Raw genomic sequence first — 16,590 nt, 5'->3', positions numbered from 1 at the left:
TTAGCGAGGTTTTTCACACCAATCATATAGCGTACCAAAGTGATGACGTCACTTTTTCAGTTAAGCGTTTCTAATTCCATAATGAACCCCCCCACGACGTCATATAGCGTACCGAAGTGATGACGTCACTTTTTCAGTTAAGCATTTCTAATTCCATGATGACCCCCCCCCCCACTACCAGTTTTGGTAGTAATTGGTCGATGGGGAGGGGGGGGGGCTTAGATATGACCTCATGAATGCATAATTAGCCCAATTGAAGTCAATGTATTATTGGCCTGGTTTCTAACATTTGGAAACCAAATAATATGATATAAACATGCAAAAAGGGAAAAATTATGACGCCACACTTCGGTACTCTATTTGATGCACATTTCCTTACTTTTTACCTCGTGAACATGAACTGTAGCTCCTAAGAAGAAGTATCATTTGATTCATCGAGTAAGTTATTTGGATTTTAGCTATTAGTTGCCTAATTATACCTATTAACGCCACTGTTGTAGCCAGTTTTCAAAATGTTCTGGATAGCCGACACCTTAATGTAAAAAAGGGGGAAAAGAATACAGTGTGTTCATGGTGCAGAATACAGAGTTTTTAAAGTCGGTCCGCGGTGCAGAATACAGTGTGCCCACATTGCTGGACACGGTGTGTTTACAGTGCATAATACAATGTGTTCACAGTGTGTTCGCGGTGCAGAATACAGTGTATTTAAAATGGGTTCGCGGTGCAGAATACAGTGTGTCCACAAGGCTGAACACGGTGTGTTCACGATGCGTAATACAGTGTATTCACGGTGCAGAATACAGTGTGTCCACAGTACTGAACACGTTGCGTTCACAGTGCATGATACAGTGTGTTCACGGTGCAGAATACAGTGCATTAACGGTAGGTTGGCGGTGCAGAATACAGTGTGTCCACAGTGCTGAACACGGTGTGTTCACGGTGCATAATACAGCGTGTTCACAGTGTGTTCACGGTGCAGAATACAGTGTATTAATGGTAGGCTGGCGGTGCAGAATAAAGTGTGTCCACAGTGCTGAGCACGGTGTGTTCACGGTGCATAATACAGTGTGTTCACAGTGTGTTCACGGTGCAGAATACAGTGTGTCCACAGTACTGAACATGTTGCGTTCACATTGCATGTGTGTGTTCAGGGTGCAGAATACAGTGTATTAATGGTAGGTTGGCGGTGCACAATACAGTGTGTCCAAAGTACTGAACACGGTGTGCTCATAGTGCATGATATAGTGTGTCCACAGTGCTGGACACGATGATCACAATCATTGTGTGTTCACGGTGCAGAACACAATATATATTTGTCAGTGTATTCAGTGTGGAAAACAATGTTTAATCAACATCACACTATGAACACTCACACTGAATAAGTGCGAACAGTATTAATTTATCTCTGAGCATTTTAATAATGTAAATCTTCACTTCGTTTCCTTTTTAAAGGACAAGTCCACCCCAACAAGTAGTTGATTCCAATAAAAACATAAAAATTTTCTGAGCATAACACTGAAAATTTTAATCAAAATCGAATGTAAAATGATAAAGTTATGACGTTTTAAAGTTTCGCTTAATTTCCCCGAACAGTTATATTCACATCCTTGCAGATGTGTAAATGAGGAGATTAATGACATCACTCACGATTTCTTTTGTATTTTATTAAATGAAATATGAAATATTCCAATCTTCTCTCTGTTGTGTGAAACAACGATTAATTTGCATCCTGGACATGTGGAATGAGCTTTGTTTAATACAATATGGTCCTTATCAATTCTGTAAAAATGAAATATTGTATAATTCAAACAATAAAAACAAAAGGAATAGTGAGTGATGGCCATCATCGACTGTCTCATTTGCGTGTCACTGAGTTGTGCATATCACTGTTTTGTGAAATATAGCGAAACTTTAAAATGTCATAACTTTCTTGTTTTACATCCGAATTTGATGAAATTTTCAGCATGATGATTGCTTTTCTATATTAATTCAAATCAACATTTTTCTGGGGTGGACTTGACCTTTAAACACACTCCAAAAGCACCCCGAACACACTGTGAACACACCACGGACACACTTACCAGACATTGTCTTCCTTCAAGTAGCAGCGGCATCCGTGATCAGTGAACTCCACTAGTAGTTCAAAAATTTGGAAATCGGAGATCATGCCCACTCCGACAAAATTGTCCAAATCAACATGATGGTTTCTAACTCCATTTTGAACTTTAAACAGAAGCTGTGGAAATTAGGTATTTTAATGTAGAGTGAAAGTAGCAGAACAAACAAAGCATTTTTCGATATCATGAGACCTTACAGCGGAATGAATTTGCATAAGACCTTAATCATGATTGAGGGTATTTGAATTCCAGTTCATCGTGAATTAGCCGTGAAACAGAATAGCCTGGTGGTTAAGTCGCTGCCCTGAAAGCAGTATATGGCAGGTTCGAGTCCCACTGGTTCTTTTTTTCTGACTTATGATTTTTATTACAGATCGAGCATGCGACCTTAAACACACAGGAGCAATGCCGAAAATTCGTTTACAAATTATAATTTCATCCTATTAAAGCCTCTTTATTTATTCACCTTAATCATGGTTATCATTTTATTTATTTGATACCATGGCTTAATATTTCGAGACTTGACATAAGAAATTCAATAATATTCTTCTACCGTTTAGAAGTACCATGTCATTGGTATTAATTGTCGTTATGGATACTTTTTCCTTCTTTATGATTATGATCAGAGGTGGCGTCAGGGTTATTATGACTCAAGGGGGGGGGGTGCTGGGTACCTAAAGGTGTTTTAATTGTTTCATCCCCTTTGTTATTACACTCAGCTTCTTTCTTCTCTTTCCTTCCAACCTTTCTCTTGTTCCTTTTTTTTCTACTGGGGAAATCACGTCCCTGTTAAATATCGTTAACATTCTCAGCTTCATTTTTTTTCTTTTCTAGATGATGACCCGCCTCAACTGGATTGCCCCGAGTTTATAAACGCTACTACAGATCGTGGTAGTCGTCTCGCTTCCAATGTCATCATCGATCCACCTGTTTCCGACAATACTGATCCTAGCCCGTCTGTGTACTGTTCTCCTAGTTCTCCATTTCCTTATGGAAATCATTCTGTAACATGTACGGCGACAGACCGATTGGGAAACAACGCCATGTGTTCTATCACGGTTTCAGTAACAGGTATCGAAACACTTTCCAACCAATAACACTCCTATGTGTGACGTATGGGACACTATAAAATCACACCCTTTGCATAAACAAAAAAAAACTTAAGGGTACTGAACTTGAAGTAGTTCCAGTGGGTTGTTCAAAACAAAGTGTAACTTTGTTGATTACTCGTTCCAGAACTACGAACGTAAATAGTTACAGGACGTATACAAACACCCTCTTCAAGAACCTTAAGAATAGGTTGGTTGGTCACTTTTGTTATTTGAATCTCGGTTCAAGATTTAAATTATCAAAGAACTTGGACATGGATTTACAAAGATTCATGTGTGATTAAGAACAGTGTTGTACATATGAGCGGAAAGCCGATGCTATATTGAGTCAAGGCCAAGACCAGATTAAGGCCAAGGACTCACTGTCCTAGACCATGCAGGTCAATGACTAACTTGCCGAGGACAATGTTAATGACTGTCTGCTGATGCAAAGGCCTAGTGTTCTTAGACACAAGAAAAGCGCCAAGGGCAAATTACCCGATGTGTTTAAGACCGTCTGAGGCCAAGGCCTGGTGTGCAAGAACTGACTACTTGCGAGTTAAATGGCTAAGCAAGTGGCCAAGGGCTTACTGTATGAGGAAGGGACCGAAGCCAGGTACAAGGACCAAGGGCTTTTAACTTCAAATCTTCTTGATGCTTGTTTTATTTTTATAATTTTTCCAAGTCAACTTTTTTGGTTGGTCTTACCCTTTAAAAGGTTTTTTTTTAAAGTCACTGAATCCTAACTTTGGATTATCGCCTTTACATTACAGACAAAGACCCTCCTCAGATTGACTGCAGTGACCGACAGGTCATCCTCGATGCAGAGGATCCTTCAAACTTCATTCCACGTGTGAGAGACAACATAGATCAAATCCCATCCATTGACTGCTTCCCGGGTTATTTTGTTGAATTGCCTGCCGGCGGCGATCCTACCATCAGATGCAACGCCTCCGATTCCGAAGGAAACACTGCTACGTGCAACTTCACTCTTACTGTGCAAGGTAAGATTACCTAAAGTTTCACGCACTCCTTTGCGATGATTGCTGCAGCTGTGGCTGTGTAAAATCAGTATCACATCATTGGCATCCCGTGTGGCGGCAAGGTAATCTGACGATAGGGCAGTGCAACGTACTGTTGACGCCTCATTCACTCAATAGAATAACAAATGTCGGGCTTTTCATTATGATGTCAATGCATGAAAATCAACCTCCCAGTTATTACATCGGAGAGTGTATCTTATCCTGTAAGATAATCGTTGATTTCATGACAATTCAATGAAATATAAAATAAAATAATTACAAATATTTTAGAAAATGCCGTAGAAACAAAATCGTAGATTTTTAAAAGGAGCATAGCTCTCAAAAAGAGCGTATATCTCCCAAAAGGGCATATTTGTGATTAATTTACAAGTTATTTTATATTGATACGCATATCTAACTAATGACTGGAGGAATCGCTGTTAACTCCATAAGCCATCCCCCACCCCCCAACGCCCCTTGGCGTTTCGCGCAATATTTTTAGAACGCGTAAAGCTCTCGAGGCGATGTTTCATGCCCTTCAAGCCTAATGTATCTTTGAAGACCTAATTTGTGACGCGGTTCGAAAAGTACGCAGCATTTAGTACGTGCATGCCAGACCTCAAATCGCTCAAAATGAATGTAAATTGTGTTTTTAACCAAATGTCATAAATGTTTTTTTTTTACCTTTACTGTTTTAAATTAATGTGTTTCGTGCTGTTTATTGATCAGTCCTTATCAAATATCGGCGTTATAAGATGAAGACAAATAAAAATGAATAAGAAATTCCTAAAACAATAAAATACATATAAGTCAATATCTTAAATATTGCAATTTGTCTACGTGCAATTGCTGAGAACATGGCATAGAGTTTCTGAACCAAAAATCGGAACATTTAGAGCTTTATAGGGTAGAGTAAGCTGTATGATTTTACTTGATTTTACATGATAGTTATCATACCTAATCAATAAAAATTCTCATGTTCAATAAATAACTATAAAGTTTTGAAGGCTGTTTCCCAGGCAACGTGTGTGCATTCGTTGTCAGATCTGATTGGGAGACAAGCACACTTAGCACATGTGTCTGACTGTTACTATGGTAACTATCGGATAAAGTACAGCGATAAAACATCGGTCATACTTGCATGAAATCCCGCAGTTTTTCATCCATCGTGTCCATGGCCCAGACTACATCAACGGATTCATGTTTCATACCACCCACTCTCAATCTCTATCTCATTTTTTTGGATACGTATCATTCAGACCCTTGTACAGCCCGCCCATGCGTCAATGGAGACTGTACCTATTTAGGATCAGCGAGATACCAATGTAGCTGCTTTCACGGTTACAAAGGAACCCATTGTGACGTCATTCATAAACCAAAGCGTGAGTTGCTCTATTTTTCAAATTAACATTACAATAGCCCTTGAAACACAATGTATCACTAACTTCAAATATGCAAATGGAGGGACTGTAACCAGTCTATACTGTTAAAAAAACGATTTACAGATAATATGAAAAAAATAAGATCATACGGAAAAAAATTATTGTGTAAATTGTAAAAAAGGGATATTTTCTGCACTTAACCAAAATACGTTTGTTTTGGAAAAAAATGAAACACAAAGAAGTTTTATTACAGGAAATTTGTTAAGTTCCATACATCACATACCAACTCTATGTAATTCTACACAATACATATAAGATTAGGCCCACAGAGTCCGGTAATATTAGAGCTGTTTTCGAGCTACAGGATCTTTAAAAAAAATGATACTTTCATGATTTCTATTCTTAAGTTCACATGAAACTAAGTTTTGGGGATTGTGTTTTGGGGGCAAGTCGTTGTATTAAGCGCGATATTGAAGTGAAATATGATATTGCTGTTATTATTGTCATTATCATCATTCACATTTTATTTATTATTATTGTAACAATAATGATTGAAATAGGAATGATACTAGTGACAATGATAACATTAATATTGTAGGCCTATTGTAATGATCATTATTATTATTAATAAAACTGTTACTAATAAACATGACCGCCCCCTTATTCTTTTAAACCACAGTGCCAGTTGAAGTGAACACGCACCCTCTGAATAAGAAGGTTCTAATCAACAGCCCCGTCGCTTTGACATGCAGCTTTAACAATGCTGAATCCTATATATGGTATAAAGATGGCAACCCCTTGTCCAACATGGCAGATAAAACTACTCTTCGGATCCAATCTGTAAATACGAGTCACATTGGATACTACTTTTGCAGAGGATTTGGTGATGAGAGGTCATCTTCTATAGACACTGAGATAGCTTCTATTTACATCGAAGGTTAGGCATGCATTTGATTTGATTCTATTGCCTGTATTCTTAAGTCATCAGGTTTAACTTAGACCATGGTCTATCAACTCTATGCTAAATTATGGGAAGCACCAAAATAAAAAAGATTGTATTTATATTGTATATTTATTGTGTTTAACATTTTGTTTCCATCATGATGAAAATATTTCCGTTAACATTCCGAGACATTTATGAATATTTGACTATCAAATGAGCTGCTAAACAATCATGTACCCATAAGGCGTTGTGCCACAATTGGCTATCCATAGTTAAACCACAGCTTTAAACCAATAGTTTAACATGTTTAAACCCGAGTTCAGAATATGGGTCTATGTGAATAATGTGGTTGAATTTGATTTGAATTGATTGCATTTGATCTGATTTGACTTGATTTCAGTTTAGTTGAATAGACTTCACTTGACTTTCAATCACTTGATTAGATTTGATTTAATTTAAATTGACTTGATTGAGCTTATTTCAACTTGATTTGATTTGACTTGAATTTATTTTATTTGACTTGACTTAATTAGAATTAGTTTGATTTTACTTTAAATGGTAAAAGGTATTTATTGAAAACTACATGGCAGGCCAAAGCTGGAACAGGTGAAATTTCCCAGCTATCCGCCCCCCCCCCCCACACACAATATCAAACAGTGTTGGTTACAGTGTGTACACACATAAGTTCAAATTCTATGTGAAGATGTAATCTATGTTGTTCGAATGCTCAGGATTTTCCAAAAGGGGCACATTTTCCTGAGGAAACATTTGACAACCCCCCCCCAGAGGTTTTGAACAAAAAATAAGGATATTTCGTACACGAAAAACCAATGACGAGCAAATAAAAAGCAAATAGATAAACAAAATGTCAAAAAATAAAAACATTTCATCCACGAATAATTCTATATGCAAATGGGGGGGGGGGGGGCATACTTCGATTTTTTAACAGCATTTTTACATTACAAAATTTGATTGTGCCTCTCAAGGGGGGAGGGGCCGGCTGTGCCCCCCTTAAAATGGAACACGATTTCACACTATGGTGTGTCACAATGTGGATGCGTTTCCATAGTAACTTTACCACATTTGAAAAGAGTGCAATGAAAACTTGTTCTCCCTCTCTGTGAGGTCAAGCCACTATACCAAAGTGTGAATTTGAGTTGCTTTATTGCAATGGGATGAACAAAGTTGTTTTGCATTGTGGTGACGGGTGTTTTTCTGGCTTATAAATTAATGCCAATTATATAAATATAACACAATTGATTGAAGGTATTCTAATCAAGCTTTACAAAAAAGCAATGACCTGAATGTTGTTTTCCATGTCTTCTTCGTAGGTTTGGTCACAATAAAAGTTTCTAACTTGAGATTTCGTTTTGATGGAATTTCTTCTCCGAAGACACCGTCAACCGTTCGTGACTTCGTAAGTAGTAAAAATTATGATGTGTTTGTGTATACAGTATGGGGATGCAGGTGTGTGCTTGTGGATGATTTTTTTTTTAGTCGTGTTTCAACCAGACTTGATTATTTTCATGCATGTTTTGCAATCTATTTAACGTCACCATCCGAAAGACGAGACCAGGGTCCCGGCCGTAACACAAAGATTAAGGATTGATCATACTCTTGATTTTTGCGATCAATTTAAAGTTGTAGACAATGCAATTAATTATTCTTTTAAATGGTTTACGGCTCGAAACCCAAACATATTTTTAAGAAAAAGATTTAACACCAAGTCGTAGGCATATTGAAATACTTCAACTAGAAATATTTTATTCGGTGTGAGTCTCACAATTATAATTCTACCTGTCATGATTTTCATTGTAGAGATAAATGAATTTTTAATTGAATTAAATTGAATAATAAAGCAGAGCAGACCATGTAGACTACAGGTTCTAGCTTTCCAAACCCGTTTTGTGTGTGTTTGTGTTTTCAATAGGTAATTGATAGTCTAAAGAATCATACCAACGAGCTTCGTCTTACATCCTACGAAGACCTGTCACCGGAAGTCATTTGCAACCCCAACTCTTTCAACCAAGAAGGGACTGATGTAGTTAATGCTGAAGTCACTGTGTACATGATGAATGCCACCAGCCTGACTGCAATGCAAGAAAGAGATCTTGTTAAGAGCGCCCTCACACAAGCTGCTAGCATCTCAAATGGTTTCTTGGACGTCGGCAGTATGGACACAGAAAACACCGGTAAGCAGCTTTTTCTAATTTTCATGTAATCCTTTCTTAATATGGAAGATCATGATTCTTAGCATGTATAATCTTACCTCTACAATCTCAGGAGTGTACAGTAGGAACCATCACAGTCCATTCTCAAAATCCAATTTAAGATCATTATAGCCATATGGTCCCGAATCCGTTTGATGCAGAGTGAATGAATCATAAAGATTCCTACAAAATTAAAGGCAGAAGAGATTCCAGCACGTACGTCTACCAGAATTGATAACCGCAGGCTAAACACTGTGATTTTGGATCTCTTAGGCGGCTAGTTTGGCCTGTCTATGCAGCTTTTGATGATCATCCAGGCATTGATCAATACACAAAGGCTGACATGTCTTGAATATATACCGCCATTTTGTGTGTGGGAGTGTGAATGTGTGTTCATATACATACACCTTCCAGTCAAACTTACATCACACTTGGGAACAATCACACCCGCACCCGTTGTACATTCTAACACACTCTAATCATAACTTTAGTGTTAACAAATTGACCCTTTCATGAATTCGTTATAACTTTTTATGTGTCACCGAAGATTGCCTTACACAAGGCCTCGTGTCTGTTTTATCAAACGCTTGCCGACCGAAGAGACTACACGCGCAATGCCTGGTGAATGCGAGGTCAGCGACTGAATTCGTTCGATCGCGCGTTCACCCGCAAGATATTTCAGCAAGAAATTTACCCACATTGTGCTGCACTCAACCCAGGTGAGGGTGAATGCTTACCCATAAGGATTAATTCCTTGAAATGCACTGAGCACTAGACGGCTTCTTGAGCTAAAGCTCGGGGTATAAATTGTTTTTTCTAGATAGATGGCGCAAAATAAATGCCTATTTTCATTATTATTAATATCAGTATTTTTGTTATTATCATCACCATCATCATTATCACATCATTATTACCCGGGTCTCACAAATGATCTTCGTCGGGCGCTAGTCCCAGCCAGGTCACAAGGCCTTGTAAAATGCTAGAGCACTTCCTTTGCTCACGCCCAACATAGAACATGACTTTGACAGTCATGTGCAACCCACACAGTGACACGAATTTGCTCTGGGATTTATTTCGTCTAAGATATAGGGTTAGGGTTACAATAGGGTTTTCTGTTAGGTTTAGGCTAGGGTATAGTGGAAAATCCTATGATAAAGTTGGTCATTCCTCTTGTGTGTGAAATATACACTGGAGCAAATGGACGCCGAATCAAATGTCATAGATCCCCATCACACACCCTGACCCAGCGTTTATACTTTAGCTTCCCTTTTCAGCCACAATTAGACCAAAGACGATTTGGAGCGAAGGTGCCTTAAGTTCAAGTTAATTTATTTGTTTCATTGAAAACCGAAAAAACAATACATTCATTCATTGTCAAAGAGAAAAAAAAACAGCAAGGATAAACACATGAACAAAGAATTAAGAATATCAGATACATGGAACAGAGGTGGCCTATATAAAAGTAGGGCTTGTTTACGCACAGATCACTTTTGTCATAACATCATAAATACAGGAGATATAAGTATCTAAGTCTACGATATAAAAAAGTCTGCATAAAATCGCGCGCAGAATAAAAACTAGATAAACAAATAAATACATTTAAACTGACTTCGGCTGTCAAGGACCGGGGAGCGTTTCATGAAAGGACTTGTCAGACGTTTTATCCGACAAGTCCTGTTTTATCCGACAGTAACTATAGTAACAGTGCTTCTCAACAAATCAGAATCAAGGAAAGTTGTCAGATCTGACAACTTGTCGGACGAAAATATTGATGAAACACCCTCCTGATGTACCCCCCCCCTTGATGCGCCACTGCCCAATTGAAACATTGTGTCAATTTTTTGTTTTTACTTTTATCTGATGGGGAAAAATAATTAACCTCATGTACTATCTTTTTTAATTCCAAAGACTTTTTCCCCAAAAGTGTAGAATTTCTTTATTGAAATGCACTGTGTTGGGAGATTAATTTACCAAAAAAATGCGCTAACATTCATCATTATTGACATGGTAACGTGATCTCTCATATAACGTCGGGGGGGGGTTACAAAGTCTTAAGTTTAACTTAGAGTCGCCCTTAAATGTCTAGTTGCGTGCAGTATGAAAGACTTGACCGCATTGGTCAGATCGTGTCATGACGACACCCACTACTTCGTATTGGTCAATAAGATCGCGCCTAGTATATCGTATATTCGTCAGCATTTAAGTGCGACTTAAGTCATACCTAAATCTTTGTGAAACATCCCCCTGGTTTGTTAAAGTCAAAGGTCCGAACGATTTTACAGATTTAATGTTAATTCAGCCATAAAGCGTTATAAAGTGTTTTGGATGCTTAGAAAAAAATAAAGACGATTCTGTAATACATCGGGAATCAACAATCAGAATCGGAAATGAATACATTCATAATCATCTTTCCACGAGCTTCCTGAAAAACTTTTGACAGTAGCGAACTAAAAATATCTCGATCGTGGTGGCATTTTGGGGTTTCAGTACAACCGGTCTGTGAACTCGAGCCAGAGTATCCTCTTAAAGTATAACCGAGGTCTCCAGTGGTCCTTGGGTTATCTCCCCTCTCGATCCTCACACAGATATACTTCATGTCTTCACACTCGGCCATCGGGTCAGAAAAGGAGAAGTCCAGATCGTTAAACTCGAATTTTTTGCTTTTCATGAAGTGCTGGTCTTTTTGTATCGGATCTAGAATATCCTCTACGAATCCAATCCTTTGTAATTAAAAATAAGACGTTTGAAAAATTAGATGAAGCAAGCATCACATATAACACAGGATATCTCTATTTTTCTCTCTCCCCGTCTCTCTCTCTCGTTTGCTCTTCCTGTTTTACTCAAACGCACACACATACTTTCCTCTGGGAACGGTTAATCATATAATATTTCACACAGAAAAAGTGTTTTTGGTTCTCCCTTGCCTTAGTTTTAAATTGCCAGTAGAAAAGTATTTTCTTCACATAATCAAACATAGTACGTTATCCATTTCACATCACGTGTAAGTAAGTAAAGAAGAAGTTTTAAATAATAAACATTCAGTGAAGTACAAGTTAAAATTTGTTGAAGTGAAACAGGGGTCTGTTTAAAAGTTAAACTTGGAGAATTCGGAAAATTCATGAGGGTGTTTATTATCTCTCTTGAACAGCATCTTCATGAACGGCCGCGGGCAGAGGTGTTCAAATGATTGCACTATGTTTCTTGTTTATTGATTATGATCTTTTAAGTTACGGTCTGAAGCACTTGTAAGAACGATGCATTCCTACGAATATGACCCTTCGTATGAATACTGGATCCAGGGTAGAGATTCCTGCGAACGCCGTTAATTCGCAATAGCAACTAGAGACCTTGATAATCGATTCAGTTATACACTGGCCCAAAATATTCTTAACATTTTTGTAAGATTGTCTCGAGCTATTCTTTCGTTAGATAGAGCCATCTTACGATTTCTTTTGTCGCAAGATGGTCTTACGTTCAACTCAAAACACTCACAAGCAATTCGTAATAAAAACCAGATTTTACGAATTTTCAAAATATTTTATAGGTTTGAAATAAGACGATGCCGTGTCCCGTCAAATATCCAACTACTGTTGAAATTTTCATTCTTTCGTGATGACAGCGGTACAAAGCACACTACGAGTCCCGCAAGATCACCTTACATGTGGAGTACACATGGAAGGAGGGGGGGCTTTGAAACGCATGCACCCCCCAACAAAAAAAAGAAAGAAAATCACGACCAAAAAAAAGAGAAAAGGAAAGAGAGATGAATGAAACACATTTGTTGTGTGCCTCTATACTAGGAATTTATTTGATATTCATCATGCATGTCAAAATCAACTTAATATTACAAAACATTTTATTTGTATTAAGCAACATTTCAGAGATACACCATAAAGCGTCTGTTGTCGTTACATCCATGTTTTTTTCGATATTCACTTTTTAATAAACAAAAAGTATTCATATAGAAATCACTTTAACATAAGTAAATAAAATCACATTAAATAAAACATGAACTAAAGCATTACATTGCTAGCAATATTTGTCGTCAGCGATACCCTATTTAAAAATATCAAATGAAATATGATATTATTTGTTTAATGTTGTATGAAAGTCTATAACGAAATTGGATTTTGTAATAAAAATTGTCAAAATATTTGATCGCTTACAACTTGTTATAGATGATGCCCGATACTCCAAATCTGATCCGTATTTTTTTTTTTTTTTGGGGGGGCATTACGCCATTGATTATAAGTATTAATTGGATGGAATTAATTCCCACATCCACCTTTTGTTTTACTTTTCGATTATTTCTTATATTGTATGTCTGTATAATTGAAATGATATTTTCACTTTGATACTATTTGCACAGATCACCTTTGTAACACCGGCAGAAATGCAAGACATAAGTACCAAAGATTATAAAAGATATAGCGAATCTGCATAAGAAACAAATGCATATAAAAAAGCTACATAAATGATATATGGACATATATTTAGTAACATAAAAAATGAATAAGAGGAATGTGAGTACACATGAACATTTAACATGTTGAAGGCAGAGCGGGGGTGATATCTTTTCGTAGTTCTTGTGCACCCCACGCAAGAAGGCACCAGGGTGCCGTTTCATAAAGCTGTTCTTAAGTTAAGAACGACTTTAAGAACGACTGGTGACCCTTTCTAACGCGCTAAACCATCGCCAATGCAATATACAACTTACCGCAAGAAGGGATCACCAGTCGTTCTTAAAGTCGCTCTTAACTTACGAACAGCTTTATGAAACACCCACCAGGTAGAATTTTTTTCATGTAAAATCGCAAAGTTTATCATGCATAACACATTTAACTTTCATGTCCTCCATATCATAACCGTTTTAGGGCATACAATTTTATATAATGTATAGTGCGTGTAAAAAAAATTATACCTCGGAATAATCCCATGAAATAATATATTTGCGATATCATAAAGCTTGTTCCACAATTATGTACTGGTACAGGTCTCTTTCGGCGAATGGCGATATAACTTTCGAAAATCTTTCCCCGTGAGTGAGCAATATTTTTTAAATGATTTCAGCAAAAGTTGCAAAGGTATAACATTAGACGTTAGTCATAAAGAGTACATGGATTGTTGCTTAGAAAATTTCTTTATAGATACCGTTTTAATTTGTTTCCTTGCCCAAACACTCTTTCGACCTCAATGCAGGGGTTATGTTTGCCTCATGGAGCAGGGTGCTGGGAATGTTTTTTTCTTCTTTTTTTTGCTGGGGGCTGAACTAAATTCGATAAGCAAAAGAAAAAAAAAAGTTCAATTCAAAGACCGTTTTGATCCCAAGAAATTAGACAAGCATAAAAGGGGGTAACACAAAATGTTAGTCATTTTACTTGACATCTTCCCACTGTGACACACCTACCAGAATTCCACGGTGTGCAGCATATGAAAAATGATACACACAGCGCCCCCCCCCCGGGAAAATCTTGGGCGTGCTTCAGCACTCCCGCTTTCCAGGGCCATGCGATGGAGGCTCCAAAAATTGCGACTTTTTAATACAGTGGCACAATTCGGAAAAGGGGTCGTTTTAAGAAAATATATGTGGCTGTCCTATAATTATATCGGAGATACATTTTTGCCTCAAGCAGCACCGAAATAGCCCGGGCTTGACCCGGGACATTGGTGCCCACGCCATTCATAAAAAAATTTGTCCGACTTAGCCCAGGCGTGATCAGAAACAACGAGTAACTAAAAGCTGCAAATACCCACCTTTCGCAAAATATCGAGGACGGTAACACAAGGGACATGTAACACACGATTTTTACGATTAATTGTACACTATAGTAAACACCAAGAAGGTATGGGACAAAATTGTGTTGTATTTTTTTTTATTCCCATTACTTTTTCAAGGGTTGTTTTTTTACTACATGCACTCTATAATTTTTTTAATTATAAATCACTTATACACGACCTTTTTATTAATACGCACTGTATAAATTATTACGTTTATTCATCACTTATCATGCTTTACACGAACTTTCATGATTATTGCCATGGAATACATTAACTGGCCAACAAGGTTAATATATATATATATATATATATATATATGTGTATATATTTGACTGGTCCGAGTGGTGATGAGAAAATTAGTTTCTTATTTCAGCCATAATTTGTCCAAAAATGGTTTGCAACGCAGATGTCTCAAGTTCAAGTTCGTTTTTTTTTTTTCATTGAAAACCAAGAACAATACATTCATTCATCATGAAAGGGTTAAAAAAAACTGCGAGGATAAACTCATGAACAAGGAATTAAGAATATCAGATACATGGGACAGAGGTGGCCTATCTAAACGTAAGGCTTGTTTAAGCACAGCTCACCTTTGTCATAACAGCAAAAATATAAAAGATAAGAGTATCCAAGATATAAAAATATGTAAAAAGTCTGCATAAAAACGATAACAAAGAGCTACGTAAAAGAATAACATACATATATTTAGTAGTTTTTGGCAGTACTTATGCCCCCGACGCGAGAGGGTCTCGATCGAATTAAATTTTCATACAAAATCGAGAAGTTTATCATGTAAACCACATTTTCATTTCATGTCCTCCATGTCATAACTGTTATAGGGCATACAATTTCATAAGATTTACAGTGCGTATAATATAATAGGCTTTGAAACAATCCTATAAATATACTGAAGCTTTTTTTTTTTACATTTATGTGTCTTTAAGCGAATAAAATGACTTTCGAAAAATGTTTCTGCTTGAATGAGCACTACCTACTTTTAAAATTTCGTGAAAAGTGATATTCATTTTTAGTAAAAAAGTATTCATAAAGATTTTGACATTGAATGTATACATAGCAAAAAATAAAAGTAAAGAAATCACATTCAACAAGGAGAAAGTGGTTAAATTCTTTGAGAAAGAAAGTCTCACAATTCACGAGACTTTGCAGGGACTTGAATTCAGCCACGAGAGGACTTGGATGAATCTTGCTCATTAACAAAAGGGACTTGCAGACTGACTGATAATACAAGCAGCACCGCCTGAGAAAATCTTACATGTATATTGGACGTGCTTCAGCACACCCAGCACCCCCGCTTCGCAGGGCCATGCAATGGAGGCTCCGAAAATCGGAAAAGGAGTGGTTTTTGAAAAATAAATGTGGCTGTTCTATATCATTAGAAATGCATTTTTGCCCCAAGCAGCACCGAAATAGCCCGGGCCTGACGTGGGATATTAGTGCCCACGCCATTCCTAAACTAATAATTATACGAGTTAGCCCAGACCTGATCCGAACCAGCGAGTCACTGAAAGCGGTAATATCCACGCTGTCTGACCCCTGAGCTGCAGATGGAATATAAGGTTTTTGCTTCACTGATTTGGCCCAATCTTTATTAAATCGTGAAAAACATAAAGCAATAGGCCTTGCATATTTGGGTGTAATATTGCACCCTAAATAGCAATAGATGCAAAGATGCACCTTATTATCATGATATGCACCTAGAAATTCTCATTTCCACCCCTAAAAGATACAAATTTGAACTTGTTTAAGGTGCGTCATACTTAACATTAAGAAAGGTTCAAACTTGAACCATTTTTCATTTATGTTTCCTATAGGATGCTTAATATAACTGGCTTACATGACATGGCAGTAGTAAAAGGTGAAGAGCTTTTTTGTTACTTTCAATTAGTACTAATGATTTTCTGAATTCAGTTACGGATATTGAATACTACGCTCCATTACATTGTTAATCAGCAGTCGGGACTGAGTCAACAAATACATTGGTTAACCTCTATTTACGAGTATGCTGAAATGCTTTTGACAGTAGCGAACGAAA

General features: G+C 37.2%; 2 protein-coding genes across 2 annotated transcripts in view; one reads left to right on the top strand and one right to left on the bottom strand.

Annotated features, from left to right (window-relative positions):
* The first annotated feature begins 3,145 nt into the window (after positions 1 to 3,145).
* On the top strand, positions 3,146 to 8,773 carry LOC121421854. The gene is made up of 6 exons (XM_041616656.1): positions 3,146 to 3,188; positions 3,979 to 4,209; positions 5,487 to 5,609; positions 6,289 to 6,546; positions 7,884 to 7,969; positions 8,483 to 8,773. The coding sequence occupies exons 1-6, from the start codon at positions 3,161 to 3,163 to the stop codon at positions 8,771 to 8,773; spliced, it is 1,017 nt and encodes a 338-aa protein (XP_041472590.1). The 5' UTR covers positions 3,146 to 3,160.
* A 1,793-nt stretch (positions 8,774 to 10,566) lies between these two features.
* LOC121421853 overlaps positions 10,567 to 16,590 on the bottom strand; it is a 65,721-nt gene continuing 59,697 nt past the window's right edge. Inside the window, exon 13 of the mRNA XM_041616655.1 lies at positions 10,567 to 11,482. Coding sequence (XP_041472589.1) covers positions 11,469 to 11,482 — 14 coding nt within the window. The 3' untranslated portion in view covers positions 10,567 to 11,468. The remainder of the gene's footprint in view (positions 11,483 to 16,590) is intronic.

The sequence above is a fragment of the Lytechinus variegatus genome, chromosome 9 (genome assembly GCF_018143015.1).
Source record: "Lytechinus variegatus isolate NC3 chromosome 9, Lvar_3.0, whole genome shotgun sequence".
In the NCBI taxonomy this organism is placed as follows: Eukaryota; Metazoa; Echinodermata; class Echinoidea; order Temnopleuroida; family Toxopneustidae; genus Lytechinus; species Lytechinus variegatus.
This window is presented reverse-complemented; position numbering and strand designations above follow the sequence as displayed.